This window comes from Mesocricetus auratus, unplaced genomic scaffold, assembly GCF_017639785.1.
Source record: "Mesocricetus auratus isolate SY011 unplaced genomic scaffold, BCM_Maur_2.0 Super-Scaffold_100010, whole genome shotgun sequence".
NCBI lineage: Eukaryota > Metazoa > Chordata > Mammalia > Rodentia > Cricetidae > Mesocricetus > Mesocricetus auratus.
The window spans coordinates 79,376,951-79,393,675 of record NW_024429194.1 but is presented as its reverse complement, the minus strand read 5'-3'; the positions used below and the strand labels follow the sequence as shown (position 1 = coordinate 79,393,675).

The following is a 16,725-nucleotide window of genomic DNA, read 5'->3' as shown; positions in this document are numbered from 1 at the left end:
TTGATATGATACAAAGAGAAGGGTTGGTGAACTTGCATATGCTGGGATCTAACACTTCAGCAGGCTGGGCCAGCACTATCAGCATAGGAGCAGGTCTCAGGCTGCAGAGTTCCCGGACGTAAGAGAACTATCAGAGATACCAAGACAAGCACCAAAGAGAGTAGTGGTGAAAACGAACACCTTTTTTTTTTTTTTTTTTTTTGGGTTTTCGTGACAGGGTTTCCCTGTATTGTTTTGGAGGCTGTCCTGGAACTCGACCAGGCTGGCCTCGAACTCACAGAGATTCACCTGCCTCTGCCTCCCGAGTGCTGGGATTAAAGGTGTGCACCACCAACGCCCGACTGACGCACACCTTCTCACCTGCCGGACCAATCTCCACACCCCACCCTCACCGCCCCAGCCCCGTAGCTAGCACAGCCACAGGCGGAACCCAAGAGTGTGTGCTGAGGAGGAAACTCACGGGTACTTCCGGTGGGAGTATCCGGCGCTGAGCAGAGCCAATCCATGGCGTAGAGTCCCTGTGAGCGCGCATTAGTCGCGTCCATCAGCACTCTGACTACAATTCCCAAGATGCACCGAGAGCATCTCCCTGTTCAAACCGGCCAATCGGCGGCTGGCAAAGGCCGGCGCTGCATTTAAATCCGTGGCTGAATACCAGCTGGGTTTTCGGCTTTCCGAGTGAAAGAGTCCTTACTGTGGGAGGTAAGGAGCGGTCCTGGGGTGGGAGAAAGTGGGGAACCCGGCCTCGTGCCGCAGAGACCGAGGGGGATGGGTTCCCGGGCCTGCTCTGCAGCTCAGAGCCGGGAATCCGTTACCCCGCCTCGGGGCGCACTGTCTTCGGGAGACAGGGAGCAAGCTGGGGCTTGCCTCTGACATGCCCTCACCCTCTGGTCCCCCTGCTTCCAGCAGCGAACTTTATAGAAGGAGGAGGCGGACGCGGCGTGCCTTCATCCGGCCAGGCCAGAGAGGTGAAGATGGATGCTGGTAGTAAGAAGGAAGGTAGGTCATTTCTGTCCGTGCGACTGTTCCGGGAGTGTATTTCTAGTCACCCCAAATAGAATAGAGGACGACAACAGACCAAAGAAGTGAGCAAGTCTGGCTTGGTAAGCGAATGAATTTAACTGGAGTTAATTACAAGGACATTAGCAACTTAAAGCAACATCACCAAAGAGGCTCACCCCTCCCCCAGACCCCAGCAATTGTAAACCATTTACATATCATCCGAGAGTCCGCGGGCCCTCCCTCACTTCCAGAAGGGCATCCCAGGGCTCAGTCTTGTGAGAGTCTCCTGTGGGGGAATCACAGTTGCTGTGATATCAAAATGGAACAGCTTCCTTATGCACTGAAGACAGAGTGCACACCACCCCTCCTCTGACTTTTTCTTGTCTTTTTCTCCTCCTCCACATTCCTTCTTTTCTTTTTCTTTTTTGTTTGTGGTTTTTTTTTTGATTGTTTGTTTGTTTTGTTTTTTTGGAGACAGGATCTCATTTTGTAGCCTGGAACTCACTATATTATATAGACCTGGCTGGCTTTGAACGCACAGAAATCAAGATCCTTTCTTTGAAAAGAAATCCTTGCTGGGTGGTGGTGGTCATGCAGGCCTTAATCCCAGCACTGAAGAGGCAGAGGCAGGTGGATCTTTGATCTTGGACTTCCGAGGCCAGCCTGGTCTACAGATCAAGTTCCAAGACAGCCAGGGCTACACAGAGAAACCCTGTCTTTGGGAGGAGGTTACCATGGTGCACATGCCCCTGTGGAAGTTCAGAAAACAACTTGCATGGAAGAACTCTCCTTTTGTCTTGTGGGTCCCAGGGCCTTGAACTCAAGCCGTCAGACTTGGTGGACAGTAACTTTGCTCCCTGAGTCTTGGAGGGCTGATGCAGGTTACAATTGTTTTCTTTTAGGGCTGGGCACTGAGCCTCTGTGTCCTATCAGGTTTTGAACCCTCTTCACTGTGACCCCTATGAGACTGCTTCATACAATAACTGATGCCCACTACAGGAGACTTCCCTGACCAAGCCTGGCAGAACAGAAATCTATGGGCTTAAATATAAATGTTTAGGAGACAACTTACCTGGTACATCATGTCCACTTAGCAAAACGAAGGCAGAGGAGTCCCCACTGGGACCTATGATGGCTCTCAGCCATAGTTTTTGGTTTTGAGTTACAGTACCACATGTAGGTTCCCCGTAGTGGAGCAGACCTTAAATACAATTGGGAAGTTGCTGGTCTGTTAGAAGGAGCCATACAAATAAGTAGTTGGGCCAACCAAGGCTATGCTAGGAATATGGACTAGATGGAGGGCAGAATGACCCAGGAAGGGTCTCTACTGTGAATTTGACTCATCCTTGAACTCATTGTTGACGGATGGATAGGGATCTCATAATTTAAATCTGAGGGTCTTTAGAAAATATCCTGTGCTCAAAGGTGACCTAGGCCTCTCGGAAACCCTTAGAATGATCTGTGGATATGTGTAGATTCTATCACAAAAAGAAGGTTCTGAGGCATGGCTGAATACTGTGTTCTTTAGTCAGTAATTTACACAGCCAGACACCATGCTAAAGTAAAGTCTTCCTTTAAAATGATTGGTATGCTGTTTTTATGGTGTATCATTACTAAAAGTGAGTACAAATGAGTGATTGAAGCTGGTGGCTCTTGTGCTACCGATTGGAACGTTTTGCTCTTGGTTGTGGTTGCTTATATTGTTGCTCAAGAGGCAAGTCTGTGCTGGGGTGTTGCTGTTGGTAAGACACCTGCCTAGCATGTGAGATCCACATTTCCATCTCTAGTACTGTAAGAACATATAAATGCCTATAACTAATCACAGGCCTAGTGAATTCATAAGAAGTTAAATAATGTTCTGAAATTTTATTTTGTATTTGCTGAGTTTTGTTTTTTTTTCTCTGTAACTTCTCCTTCCCTGTCCATGGTGGGGGGGGGGGAGTGGCAAGATTCTGTGCTTTTGGGTTGGGTCAGCACACTCAGAATGGCTCCTGGAACTTGAGAGAGAAAATGGAAACTAAGATGGACTTGAGTTCCCCATGAAAACTGATCCAGTTAAAGCAATAATTTGTTTCTTTTCAGAGTGAAACTATAGCAGCTAAGAAACCAACAGACACTGGTAACGTTTCCCTGTTGAATCCTAGCCCTAAAGTAACAGTGGACTTTTCTTTCCACCCCCTAGACATTCTTCTTTTGGAAGATGAAAAATTTGACTTTGATCTTTCCTTGTCTTCTTCAAGGTAAACAAATCCATTTTCTTCCCTGCCTCGGCAGACACATTCATTAAAGCCCTTCATCTGGATGCCAGTGTGACTTATCACTGACAATCCTTTTCTTTGAACACAGTGCAAATGAAGATGATGAAGTCTTTTTTGGGCCTGTTGGACATAAAGAAAGATGCATTGCTGCCAGCTTGGACTTAAGCGGTCCAGTTCCTGGGCAGACTCTTACACCAGCCTCTGGCAGCTCTTATACCTGGAGTCCTCTCACCGGGGAGAAGTTTGTAGAGGTGTACAAAGAAGCCCACTTACTGGCCTTACAGATAGAAAACCACAACCGAAGAGAGGTGGCCCAGGCTGCCAAACCCCAAAATCCCGTGAACCAAGGCATGGAAATGTTTGTGCAGGACTCACAGCTAAAAATCAGCCTCTTTGACAAAGAACAGGAGAGGGAGAAAAGCCCCATGTCACTTAAAAGAGAGACATTCTGCCTGCCATCTTCAGGGGTACAGCCTCTCTTGGGGGAGCCCCAGCTGCTGGCTTCTCCAGCCATGCTCGGTTCTCCTGTCCCGATTGGGCCCATCGAGACCCAGAGCAGCCAGGCTCTGCCCTGCTCCTCTCAGTCATTGCCAGGGGAGTCAAGGACCTCCCAACCTCCGAATCAGGCTGGACCACCGAGGAGGACCACCAGCAAACTACAGCCACCCCGAGCTTTGCCGGTGAGAGGAAGACATCTTCACCTGGCCACAGAGAAGGTAAACAAAGCACATGGCAACAGCCTGGGGGACACCACCCCCTGCCTCTCCTCGGCTCGTGCCCTGCCATAGAAACCTCGTGGGACTTCTGCTCTAAGGATTGGGCAGCCCAGGAATAGCGCCAGGATGTGGACAATGAAGGGAAGTGATGGGGAGCTACCCAGCATGGGTCCCTATGATGAGCACTCTCCGCCATATTGGGCGCTAGTTCTCTGTGGCTTCGACTTCGTGCCTTCCTCTCCAGGCACTGTGTGAGTGACTGTCAGGGAAGTGGTACTTGACAAGTTTGCAGTTGACCAGCTGTGGAAAACTCAGGGTCCTGGAGGCTTGGTGGGGTTGCCAGAAGGGCAGATGGCAGACAGATTGCTTCCAGCTTTGCCTGCTCTGTTCTTGCTCAGGAGAGGAGGCTCCTGAGAAGAGACACGGGGTCGAGGTGTGTGTTGGTGGCATTTTGCCATGATGTCCTGTGCCAGCTCCATTGTCTAGAGGGTCGCAGTAAAAGGAACGGCTCTGTGAGGTTGTGGAAAGGTGAAGCCCTACACAGCCCTTTCCCCACCTGTAAGCCCTCCCCTGACCATGTCTGCTCCCCGCAGAGACCAGGATGCTCTGGGTGGGGTCTACCGGCAGCACACATGGACGTGGGGCGGGATTTGTGTGTGATCATGCATGGCAGTGGCGCAGGGCTGGGTCACAGCGCATGCAGGATACCAGGCAGGGTTGTGGGGTGTGGCCCACGTCAGCTCGACACAGGTATTCCCGGCAGCAGCATTCATGATTGAGCCAGCTAGTCTTATTAACTGAGGAGGAGATAATAAAATGGCGGTGCATCCAAATACTGGGGTAGTTTTTAGTAAGAAGTGAGGTATCACAGTATGTCTTGAAGGCAGTGAGCTTTGTGCTCATGAAGTGCTAAAGGGAAGGCCTTACTGTCACACTGAAGCTGCTGCTTGTGCCTTCCTGGCACCCTTGCTGCGGATGTGCACGTAGAACATCTCCCTGATGCCCTTGTCCCTGATCTATCAGGAATTTGACTTGCAGGCCTGAGTCTGGCTTTCAGCACTCAGCCAGAAAGCGTCCTGTGACTGAGCTGTTACTGTGGTACAGGGTGGCCGTACAATGAACAAACCTTTCCACATAGCATGTAGAAAGTGTGTGACTGAGCCAGCTTCCTCACTGGGGCTCTTGTTTGTAGGTTTTGGACACAGGGTCTCACTATGTATCTCCGGCTGACCTTGTTGAACTCAGATCCACCTGCCTCAGCCTCCCAAGTGCTGGGATTGAAGGCATGCACCAGCATACTGGGCTCTCCCACTGACACTCTTAAGTGAGGGCCTGACAGAGGAGCCTTTGGGAGATCTTCCTGCAAGCCGCCTGTCCCCATCTGACGTGGCTCTAGTGGGGAAGCCAAGTCTGTCATTCTGCGCTGTTTCCCTCCACTAGCGGAAGAGTTCAGTGGCAGGGTTTGGGAGAGGTGGCGCCAGCTCTGGGCCTGGTTAGTCCATGTAGTCCTCACCTTTCAAATTAACATTTCCAGCTCAAAAAAGAGGCACCAGCCAGTCTTCAGAGGACGAAACTGCTGAATGAAAAGGGATCGCAGAGTGATGTGGCCCTGGACAAACCCAACACTGTTCCAGATGCTACCAGTAGGGGGAGCCATCTGGGCAAGCGATCCCTCCCTGTTGCTAGCAAGGTGAGTTGGCTGGGGCCACAGGACTGCTGCTGTTCTCCATGGGAACAAGGTGCCAGTTTGTATATTTTGATTAGAATTGGTGGGGTGATCATTTATTTGAGGAATGCTTGTGCAGGCGTAGTTAGATCCCTAGGACTCACATTTAAAAAGCCTTGTGTGGTGGTGTGTGCTTGTAATCTCAGCACTGGGGAGACAGAGACAGATGGAGCCTTGGAGCTTGCTTGCTGGTCAGCTAGCTTAGCCTGCTTTGTGAGTGCCAGGCCAGCAAGATGCCCTGTCTTTAAAGGAAAATGGTGCCTGGGCCTAACAGTGGTGCATGCCTTTAGTCCTGGCACTTGGATGCAGAGGCAGGTGGATCTCTAGCTGGTCTGCAGAGTGGGCTCTGGGGCTACTCAGTGAGACCCTGTATCCAAAATAAGTAAGAGTGGAGTTGTCATCTGGTCTTGATCTTCATGTGCGTACACACACACACACACACACACACACACACACACACACACACACACACCCCAGTTAAAGAAAGTTGGAAACAACTCACAGGGGATGGCTAGGTTGCGAAGAAGAGACTCCTGGCAGTTTGCTCTGAACTTGCCTTGTCACTTGGGCTGTGTGGTTTGATAAGAGCATAGTGCTTGGTTCCCAGTAACTGGTTCTCACTGATCCCTCATAGCTTCTGCAGGAGTCATGAGGTGTTGTGTTTTGTAGTCTGAGCTCACATACAAGTTGTCACCTTTCTGGTACTCTGAGCTACTTATTAGAAGTCATTTATTAAAGTTGCCAAAAGCTATTCCTACAGCAGCTGATTTGGAGTCTGGGTTGAGCCCCACGGTCCTGACTGCTGCCAGCTCTCCTGCTCACTCCTCTAGCAGAGGTTTAGGCATTCCGTTCTAGACACAGTCAGCTTTCCAGGTCCATGGCTCCTCATCTGCGGATTCTTCCCGTCAGATTGAACTCTTCAGAAGAGGAGTTGCCTTTGTCCTGAGCACGTATTGCTTTTCCTTGTCAGTGTTGCCTGAATGAATGTGATGGCTTCCCACGTCTTGCACGTCCAGAGGGTGGATGTGTGTGGGTTCAATGCAGCTGTCACACTATTACCATCAGAGGGCCCATGTAGGTTACTATCCACAGGGTCCACAAGGCAATGCCCCATGGAGACTAAGGGATAGTTCTGTTTAACTTTTTTCTATAGAGGTAATTATTACTGAAGGCTACTTCTTTGAAAGGTGTTCAAATTTTATTTTATGTGCATGAGTGTTTTGCCTGCCTGCATGTCTATGTACCATGTGTGTTCCTAGAACCCAAGGAGATCAGAAGAGGATGTCAAATCCCCTGAAACTGGAGTGATGGATGGTTGTGAGCCACCATGTGGGTGCTGAGAATTGAATCCAGGTCCTCTGCATACAACAGCAACAAGTGTGCTTACCTGCTGAGCCATCACTCTAGTCTCACTAAAGATTATTTCTCAACTCTACTTTTGCAGAGTTAAGGATGTGTATAGGTAACAAAATCATTGCTAATTTTGTTTTGTTTGTTTGTTTGTTTGTTTCCACTTTTCTCTCAGCTGGGGCTGAAGAAGACCCTGTTGAAGCCACCTGGCTATACTAGCAGTCTCACAAGGAAACCCTCTGCCTTAGGGTCTGCTTCGAACCTCGTGTCTGGTGCATGTGTGTCTCCAGCAGCAGGCAGAGGTGAGCACATCAACTAGTCAGGGGAATGCTGGAGCACTGTATGTTTTGCACCCCATCCCCCAAGATGCTGTGGAATTATAGTTCAGGGCTGAGGAGTGGGCAGGAAGAGACTCATTGTCCCTCTGCCCCTGAACATTTCTCCAGTAAGGAGATGGTGGTTTCAGTTGGAGGCACACAAACTCGTGAAGTGCCAGAAAGAGATGGATTCTTACACTAGCCATGGGTCATCTGGGGCCTGTGCCATAGGGTTCAACCTGCCTAGACAAGGCTGCCTCCTAGTGATGAAGTGGTCAGGGGGCCAGGGAATGCATCTGTCTCTGGAGTTTGCCTGTGGATTCTGGCCTTGTCCATTGTTGCCAGCGTGGTGAGGGTTTGTCACAAATGTGAAAAATCTGAGCTCTAGAATCAGCCTGATCTGGAGGCCTGACTTCTACTCAGTGACTAAAGGTGTCCTTGCCTTTAAATCAAGTGATATTGTTGACCTTGCAAGGTTCCTATGAGTCTGGAAGTGTTCATGGGCCCTTCTGTGGCCCACAAGTCCCGTGGTCAAGAAAGCACCTCTGCCACCCAGGCCTTGTCAGGTGGGGCTTGTGCCACTGATGAGATTGTAGGAAGGGACCTGGTAGGGCTAACACACAGTGTAGATGTGACCAGCATAGTTCCCTAAAGGTTCACTTTGAGCCTTCACTGTGTTAACTCACAGTGGGTCCATTCCCAATTGACTTGATGTCACCCTTGTTATATCAACTGCTCTGTTTCCAAACCTCCTGGAGTTCCTGTCAACTGTGAGGTCGGGGCAGGACATGTGACTAGACCGTTCACTTCCTATGCTCAACAAGGAAGTGAAAGGAGAGCTTAACCTTGCAAGTGCACACACACATTTTAGTAACTGCTGAGCATCAGTTGGCACTCAGCTCAGGTTCAGGTGTCCCGCTGGTCCTGACTTTGATGATCACCTAATGGGCATTCACTGTTGTCTGTGTCTGATGTTAGGTAGTTTAGAGGTGTCATGCTGTGTGTGTATTGGTGTGTTAAAGTGTTTGGAAACAGTGTGGTGCTTCAGTGACCAGCCTTGATTATCTCCTTTTGCAGCAAAGTCCAGTGGTCTTTCAGATATTCCCACTAATATCTCTCGGCCTCTGTCAAACACCAGAAAATTGGGCAAAATAGGCCCTGCCCCTCTGCATCAGACTTTGCCAACAGCCCCTGCCAGGACGTCTTGCAGACAAACCAGAAGAGCTAGTGCTGCCCAGACAATGGCAGAGCAGCCCAAGGCCTCCGTCCTGACCCCTCTTGGCCAACAACCCCAGATTCCAGAACAAAGAGGACCGAGGCTGGACCCTGATACCCTGACGTCTTCTCAGTTGAATAAAACTGGCAGCATAAAACGGCGGGACTCCTATCTAAACAGCAAGACAGAGGCTGTGTCTACCACTACAGATCCATTTAAAGTCCCCCAGTTTTCACTTGGTAAGCCCTAGATACGTTTGGTGGTCTAAGATTTTGGGAGGTTACCAGTATGGCTAGTGCTGTTTTCACTTTAGCTCTGGTATTCTGTCCAAGGCATATTCTGCTGTCCACGTGCTGTGTCCATTCTTGTGGGTGAGCCATAGTCCTGGGCTGTTTCTTTCCATTGTTGTCTCTAGTGTGATCATTATGTCTGGAGCTGTGGATTTTAATTTGTCTCCTGGGTGGGCTAGAGTTTTGTTGGTCTGTTGGGATGGTATTGGTGGTTCTGCTACTGTGGGCCTTTGTTTTTAAGCATCTGGATTGTATTTTCCTTAAGGGGCTGAGCTTGGCAGCCAGTGAATGTGGAGACCACCCTGGCCTTTTTAACCTCTCACAGATGGGTCTAGAAGGGTGTTGTCTGGAATGGTCTAGCCCTGTCACTGGTGTGGGGTTTTGCCCAGATAGATCTCTTCTAAGCATCCTATCAGTTTGTTGCATACACTCAGGCTGGGTGGAATGGGCTGTTTCCAAGCCCTTGTTATCCACTGGTTGCTTATTTGTTTGTTTTTGTTTTTAACTCTTTGCTCTTCGGTGACCCTCCACCCAGCACCCCAGTAAATATACACACACAGACTTATTATTACTTACGAATGCCTGGCCTTAGCTTGACTTATTTCTAGCCAGCTTTTTAAAAATTATCCTATCTACCTTTTGCCTATGGGCTCTTACCTTTCTCTCTTTCTATATATCTTTTCTTTCCTTCGTATTCCGTGTCTGGCTGAGTGGTTGTGTGACTGGGTGGCTGGCCTCTGCATCCTCCTCTCCTTCTTTTCTCAATCCTCCTCCCACATTTCTTCTACTTATCCTCTCTGCCTGACAGCCCTGCCTATCCTTCTCCTGCCTAGCTACTGGCCGTTCAGCTCCTTATTAAACCAATCAGGTGTTTTACACAGGCACACAGAGCTTCACAGAGTTAAACAAATGCAACATAAAAGAATGCAACAACTGGGCTGGAGGGATAGCTCAGCCGTTAAAGGCTAGGCTCACAACAAAAAATATAAGAATGCAACAACTTTGCATCATTAAACAAATGTCCCACAGCATAAGTAAATATAACACATCTTCGACTAATAGTCCATATTTCCCCGTTTTTCTAAATAAAATTGAAAGTTTTAACTTTAACATAGTAAAACTATATACAACAAAAACAGTTACCAAGTAAGAATTATGTTTACAATATTGAGTCCATTTGTATTTAGCAAGTTCAGAGGCCATGGAGGGGGCTTTCCACGTGGCTCTCTTCTGACCAGCTTTCTCTCTTGTTCTTAGATGAGTCAGCTGATGGTGTGACCCCAAAGCTCTTGCGGACAAATCGGCTGCAGCCCTGGACACCAGCTAGCAGGTAGCTGACAGTTGTTTGCCTCCCTTCTTACCTTTTGAGAATCACGACATGTCTGCAGGCTCTGTGGAGTGCCGCCTGGGCTGCAGGTCAAGCTCACTGTGTGCATGACGCTGAAAACCCCGACTTGGGGAGGCCAGGCTAAATCACAGAAACCCTTCAGCACTGCCTTTGGTGCTTTGCCCAGACCCCTCAGGGGAAGAATTCAGCATCCACATATTTCTGAAGTTCCCCAAGTCACTGGTTTGTGCACAGTTGGGGACCGTGGGATGGTACAGTTTACTCAGAGTTGGGTTTCAGTCCTGGTCTGTGACCAGTACAAGTCTAAATGCCCTGAATATGTTAACTCCTCTGTCCCTTGGATGCTCTCTGGCCCAACAGGGCAGTTACAAGGAACACTGAGAACAAGTCCACTAACGTGCAGGTGCCTAGGGATCTACAGGAATTCTTGAAATGGCAGCCCTGGCCCCTACTGCCTCTTTTCTTGATCCAGCTGAGGGCATCAGCCAGTCTTGGGCAGCTTTAAGCTTTCATGCCCTCAGGGTGACTATTCGAAGAAGTATACTTCGGGGGCTGGAGGTTGCTGTAGCCAAGCCAAGGTGCCTTCCTCCCATGCAGGGTAGCTCAAGTGCTCAGTAGCCGCTTCCTGCTTCTGCCTCCGTGGCTCAGCTATCTAGAAAATGAGAAAAATCTGGGCATTTTTGTCTTCACTGGAGCTTGTGGCAGAGCCAGCAGTGTCCACAGTGCAAGATGGGTGGGGCAGTGGGCGTGGCCCTTGGCAGCAGATGGGAGCTTGATCTGAGAGTACCCCTCAAGCCTGGATGTGCTCTGTGCAGGGAGCCCATCTTTCAGCTCATGCTGTTTACTTCCAGACTCTTTGAAGGCAGAAGTTGTCTTTGATGGATGGTAGAGTTGGTAGATGACTTCCTAGGCCTGCCAGGGCTCTATGTTAGTAGTAGAAAGTAGGTCCTAGAGCTGCTTTATCTCATCTTAAACTCTGGGGCTATTGTAACAAGCATACCAACATCTGGTTTTTGTTTAGTTAGGAGTCGGAATGGGGGTCTCTCTGTGTAGACTGGGATAACTGCAAACTCAATCTTCCTGCCTCCTTCCCTGCTGTTGTTATTGGCTTATGCCATCATGCTGGGCATCAGGGGTGTGTGGCAATCCTGAAGCCTGGTCATCCAGCTCAGGGCCCCTGCAGATGGAGTGTCTGCAGGTCCACTGCTTGGCTCATCATGTATTCACATGATGTCAGGAGCCTTCTTTTTAATGGCACTAATCCTATTGACTGGGGCTCTGCCTTCTGACCTAATCGCCACCCAGAGGACCTGTCTCCCAGGTCATCATCCTGGGGCTAGGCTTTCCACATATGAATTTGGGGGATGCAAACATTTAGTCCATAGCTGGTAACAACTGACCTGACTTAGCCTCTGGTTTAAGAACAACAAAGTAACATTTGGGACAGATGGTGGTTAAGGCATGGGAACTTCCAGGAAGCATTCAGTTCCCTGACACGGTTCTCACCTTTGACTGGAATCTTAAACCTGGGTGTAACTGGGCAAGTGGTGAAAACCACCATAGTTCATCTCTTAGCGAGAGTCTGATGGGAGCCCAGATGTCTTTGTAGAGAAAATCTCCTGGCATGAGTATCTCCTTAAGTCCATCCTGACCCTTCCATGGATGGTACCATGAATGCAGCCATGTTCAAGGATGTTGTAGTTACCTGTGGGACAGGGTGGAGGCATTACTTGCCGAGGGACCTGAATTCATCCAAGGTCTCATGGGGGCTGCCAGTGCCTTGAGTCCTGCCCATACTGGAGTCCTTTCCCAAGAACATCCCACTCAGGCTCCCCAGCTCCCCATTCGATTTCCATGTCTGTTTACCATCTCCATGTCCTCACCAGGGTCCCCAGCAGCACCCCTATAAGACGCTCATTGGGGCCCACTCCACAAGGGCTGCCCAGCAGTATGAAGACCCCTGTGAGCACAAGACGGATGTCAACATTGCCCACACCTGCCAGTCGGCGCCTCTCTGGCCTTCCGTTAATGACACCGCAGTCCATGCCCAGGGCTCTGGCATCCCCACTCTGTGTGCCTGCCCGGCGACTTTCTTCTGAACCCAGGAGAAGATCTACAGTCAGGTAAAAACAAGGGTTGAGTGAGCTGTCTCTAGTTCTCCAGACCTCAGGGCTCCCTGTGCTGGTAAGGTGCAGTCAGCAGATAGAAGAAATAGGAAAAGCAGCTCTGTGAAGTACAAGGCTCGGCTTGCAAATAGACAGAGGTGTGGGGGGTGGGGCAGGGGTCCTGCATGTATGCGCATGTGAGAGTGTGTGTCGTATGTGTTTGTTGTGTCATGATGTGTGTGTGTGTATATAAGCGTAATACAAAAAGAGCTCTTCCCAGGTTGTTGTGAAGCCCATTAACTATGGCAAAGAAGGTACTCTGTTGTAGTTTGTGGATATATTGCTATTGCTCTTTAGCTTTACCTCATCAGGTGCTCAGAGCCATGCTAGGTGCCAAGACAAGAGGTCTAGGCTAAAGGGAAGCACGGAATTCCAGGTGTACCCGTTAGTGCCAGGCATGCGGTAGGCAGAGCTGTGCGAGACCAGAGTGCAGGACCGGGCTTCCTGAGGGAGCAGTGGGGAGGGCACTCCAGCTGTAGGTACTTGGCTCACGTAGACCTGGGGGAGGCTAGCCACAGCCTGTGGGCAGAGGTGACCCCTCCTATGTAAGAGAAGGACTGACGTGGCCCAAGGTGATGCGAGACTGATAGAACTGGAGAAGTGAAAGGAGTCTTGGAAGTCTCTGGGTCTCTTGCACGGAGCTCAGGGCCTGACCATTGAGCTTGTCCTCAGATGTCCACTGACACAGGCCTCGGACCCTGGTCAGGTGCTGCTTCAGAGACTGCTTTCACACCATAGCTGATGAAAGGTGTGTTAGAAAGATCTTACAGCTCCCACCCTTCTCTTCCCCCCCCCCCCAGAGCGGAGCCGACCCAGGAGAGCAGCAGCAACGCCAATGGTGGGCAGGGCCAAGGCCTGTCCTCAGATGAGAGCTCTTCCCCTCCGTCCTCCGTGCCTCAAGCACTTGACTTTTCTCCAGAGAAGAGTGACTTTCCTCCCTCCCATGGCTCCTCCACAGAGGTGGCTCAGGGTGAAGCAGAGCCTCATGAAGACAACACAAACCCTAGTGAGGTACATGGAGCTGGCTGCAGTTAACGTGCCACCACGGGGTCACAGGCAGGGAGTCACAGTTCCCGTCCTCCTCCACCCTGTGGCCGGGCCTGTGGTTCCCGCAGACTCGGGCTCAGGACTAGGGACTAAAGAAATGATTGACAGAGGAGTTGTTGGGGATCAGAGGGTGGGAACAGAGCAGGGTGAAGCTTCCTACAACTGGATAGTGTGTACTGCCCAGAGGGGAACTTACTCCTGCTCAGTGCCCACCCCTGCCTTTCCCTTGGGCCCCAGGCTGTGAGTCCTAAGTCATAGGCAAAGCCTGACTTCCCAGGGTGGTGGCGGGCACCAAAGTGGTGCTGGACTTTCCCTTTCTCCATGTCCTGCCTAGGGTCTTCTCCTAGACATCAAGCTGGACCAGCTCACCATCACTCCTGAAGCAGGAGGCAGAGACCTAGCTGACCGCCCTCTCATCGACTTCAGCAACACCCCTGAGTCGAACATGGCTTTGGGACCCAGCAGCTGGCCCCTGATCGACCTTATAATGAACACTCCAGACATGGGTAGAAATGATGTAGGGAAACCTCCAAAAGCTGAGCTTGGGCAGGTAAGAAACAGCAGGGGACTCATGCTGACTTCAGCCCAGGGTGCTGTCAGACCTGGACCCTGCATGGGACTCACAGCGTTTGTGTCTCGAACTCAGGTTGGGCAGGCTTGGCTTCTCTACGGTCACCCATTGCCATCAGGCATCTTGCTGAACCTGGAGGAGCTGTTAGGGCAGCAGTCACATCCCCATCACCACACATTCCTGCCCGCTGTGTCAGGGAGTCACACAGTGCTTATGGGTTTGAGGGTTCTCTAAGAGTCTTAGAAACGGTGGTTCAGTCTCCTTGACCTTGCTGCTGTGTTGAGTTGTTTTTCTGTCCCTGGACTCCAGGTGGGACTGGCTCAGCCACTGCACCTGCTTATCTGTGCAATGGCTGTCCAGGCAACTGTGTTTACCTTTATCTGTTCTCTTCCAGCTGATTGACCTGGGCTCCCCGCTCATCCACCTGAGCCCTGAGGCTGACAAAGAAAATGTGGACTCACCACTTCTCAAGTTCTGAGCAAAGCACAACTCTCTGCCCTTTACTCTGTTTATTTCTGTTGTGACTTTAGGGCCGTAGAAGCAAATTTTGGAAGGAATTGTATTTGATTCGGGGGAGGCCTATTACACTGCTTGTATCTGGAGCAGTGCTCAGGTGGGCTTCTCCCTGTGGATCTAAGCAATCCACCTCTGTGACTGCCCTGCTCCCTGCCTTTTCTCTAGGCTTGAACACACCTCTCTAAACACTGTTTTGATTCTTTTGTATGTAAAATAGAAAATGACAGTTTGTAAACTTAAATTTGTTTGAAAAGTTAAATATTCCAGATTTAAATTAAATTATAAAGTACAGTATATTAAAGTATGCTTGATTTTTTTTTTTTCACACTCGATGCTTGGATATGGAGCGCTGTTTTTATCCAACCTCAATTTTGTAAAATGTAGGATAATAAAACTAGTATAAATATCAGTCTCTGGTCCACCCCAGGTATACTGCCTGTCATCTGGGCTGGCCTAATAACCTGCATTATTAATACAGTTGGCTAATTCTGATGCAGTGGTCTGAGGACCACACCTTTCACAGGTGGCTCTGGGTAGTTAGAGTGCAGAGAATAAAGGGAGGAGGAAGGTTCGGCTTCAACATGATAGGGACTGAGCCTGTAGCTCTCTTCACTGGGGCACTTCTGCGGACACACCAACCAGATTATGTGGGACACTGGGAAGAAGGTCACTGGAGAGCCAGTTCCATGCTTAAAGCCTCACTTGCTAAAGAAAGACTAGCTGCCTGGAAGCTACCGACCTGTGGATGACAGCAGAAAGCACTGTGTGGGCCCCACTCATGTCTCTGCTTCAGGCTGGGGCCTCTCGTTGACCACAGTTGTGAGAAAAGTCTGGATGGGTTTCTCATTCTCTGGCTATGTGGTGAACTCAGCATAGTTACGGCATCAACCGTGGCAAAGTGAGCATATCCATCTAACATAGATCTTAGGTCCGGCATGCTGCATTCCCTGAGGGATGGCAGATTCTTCCCCAGTGGGCAGTGCTTGGAATCCTGAGCATTAGCCCTTTAAGGTGCCCTCACCTTCCCAAATCTAATCCATCCATATGGGAAAAAGGAGATGTGGTATTGTACTCTAAGCAAGTACTAGGTTTGCAGTAGGGGCTGCATTTCCCTTGGGGTTCAGTGGGTTGTTTGGTGGGGAAAAGGCGTTAACCCATAATAATAGCCAGGCTACCTTGGGGGTGTCCACTCAGTGTCTGTACTTAGCCCTTGGCTCTGGCCCAGCCCAGGTGTGCCTTTTCCTTACGTAGCAGGGCTCTGCTCTATTGGCAGCTGATGTTTGGCAGCCTGTGTTACAGTCTCTGCTTTCCCCTCTGACAATACTCAGAGGCAACTTTCCCCTAAGTCCTTGCTCTTCACATGTCCTAAGCTGGCTGTTCAAAGGGTCAGCTTAGTGACGCTGGCTGGAGACTTGGGCTGAGGGACTGTCGTAAAGTACGCAGGCTGATAACTAAACCTTCACCCTCCCAGATGGCAGAAGCCTCGCTGCGGATTTTTTTTACCATCTTGTGGGGCAGTGTTTCTGAGAGCCACATGCCTTTTATGTTGTTGCCACATAGTACTTTACCAGGTCACCTTTGCCACAACTGGTCTGTGGTATGTCACACTGCAGACTTTCAGAGCTGTAGGTTAGCTAAATACCATGTGTTTAATCAAAAAGGCATGCTAGTTTGTTTTCTGTAAAACATTGACCCAAAGCAGCTTTGGGAGGAAAGGCTTTAATTTGGTTTTCACACCCTAAACACAGTCCAACGGGAAGGGAAGTTAGAGTAAGAACTCAAACAGGAACTGAAGCCAAGGCCACAGAGGAATGCTGCTTACTGGCTTGTTCCCACGGCTTCCTTAGATGGCCTTCTTTTACAACCAAGATCAGCTGCACAGGGGTGGCCCTGCTCACAGGAGTCTACTCATCAGTCATCAATCAAAATATACCTTCCTCCCTCCCCCCAGGAGGGGGGCTGGAGAGATGGTTTAGCAGCTAAGACTACTGGCTGCTCTTCCAGAGATCTTGAGTTCAAATCCCAGCAACTACATGGAGCTCACAGTCATCTATAGTGGGATCTGATACCCTCTTCTGGCATAAAGGCATACATGCAGATAGAGCATTCATATATACAAAATAAAAAATAGGGATGGCTCAGCTGTTAAAGTCTAGGCTCACAATCAAAAATGTAAGAAAATCCCACAGACTTGCCCAAGGGC

At 49.8% G+C, this 16,725-nt stretch overlaps 1 protein-coding gene and 1 non-coding gene across 4 annotated transcripts; both read left to right on the top strand.

Moving 5' to 3' along the window:
* The first annotated feature begins 253 nt into the window (after positions 1–253).
* On the top strand, positions 254–14,816 carry Gtse1 (G2 and S-phase expressed 1). Of its 3 annotated transcripts, none has more exons than XM_021225434.2 (12): positions 254–702; positions 910–999; positions 3,185–3,242; positions 3,349–3,976; positions 5,511–5,666; positions 7,228–7,354; positions 8,447–8,824; positions 10,133–10,205; positions 12,110–12,346; positions 13,189–13,399; positions 13,770–13,985; positions 14,401–14,816. In XM_021225434.2, exons 2-12 carry the CDS (start codon positions 975–977, stop codon positions 14,482–14,484), a joined length of 2,193 nt encoding a protein of 730 aa, XP_021081093.2. In that variant the 5' UTR covers positions 254–702; positions 910–974; the 3' UTR covers positions 14,485–14,816. The 3 variants fall into 3 exon arrangements, with proteins under 3 accessions (XP_021081093.2, XP_012966659.2, XP_040609962.1); XM_013111205.3 differs by having other exon boundaries at positions 907–999; XM_040754028.1 differs by lacking the exon at positions 254–702 and having other exon boundaries at positions 720–999.
* Positions 2,505–2,633, top strand: LOC121142990. Its single transcript, XR_005880133.1, has one exon. It is a non-coding gene; the product is annotated as a small nucleolar RNA SNORA15 (small nucleolar RNA).
* Positions 14,817–16,725: the final 1,909 nt, after the last annotated feature.

What these genes read in the sequence shown, in the direction of transcription:
- Gtse1 (XM_021225434.2), top strand. Translation starts at nt 975, where the DNA reads ATGGATGCTGGTAGTAAGAAGGAAG. An exon ending in TGCTGGTAGTAAGAAGGAAG is followed by an intron (nt 1,000 to 3,184) that starts GTAGGTCATTTC and finishes TCCACCCCCTAG; the next exon opens with ACATTCTTCTTTTGGAAGAT. An exon ending in GTCTCCAGCAGCAGGCAGAG is followed by an intron (nt 7,355 to 8,446) that starts GTGAGCACATCA and finishes CTCCTTTTGCAG; the next exon opens with CAAAGTCCAGTGGTCTTTCA.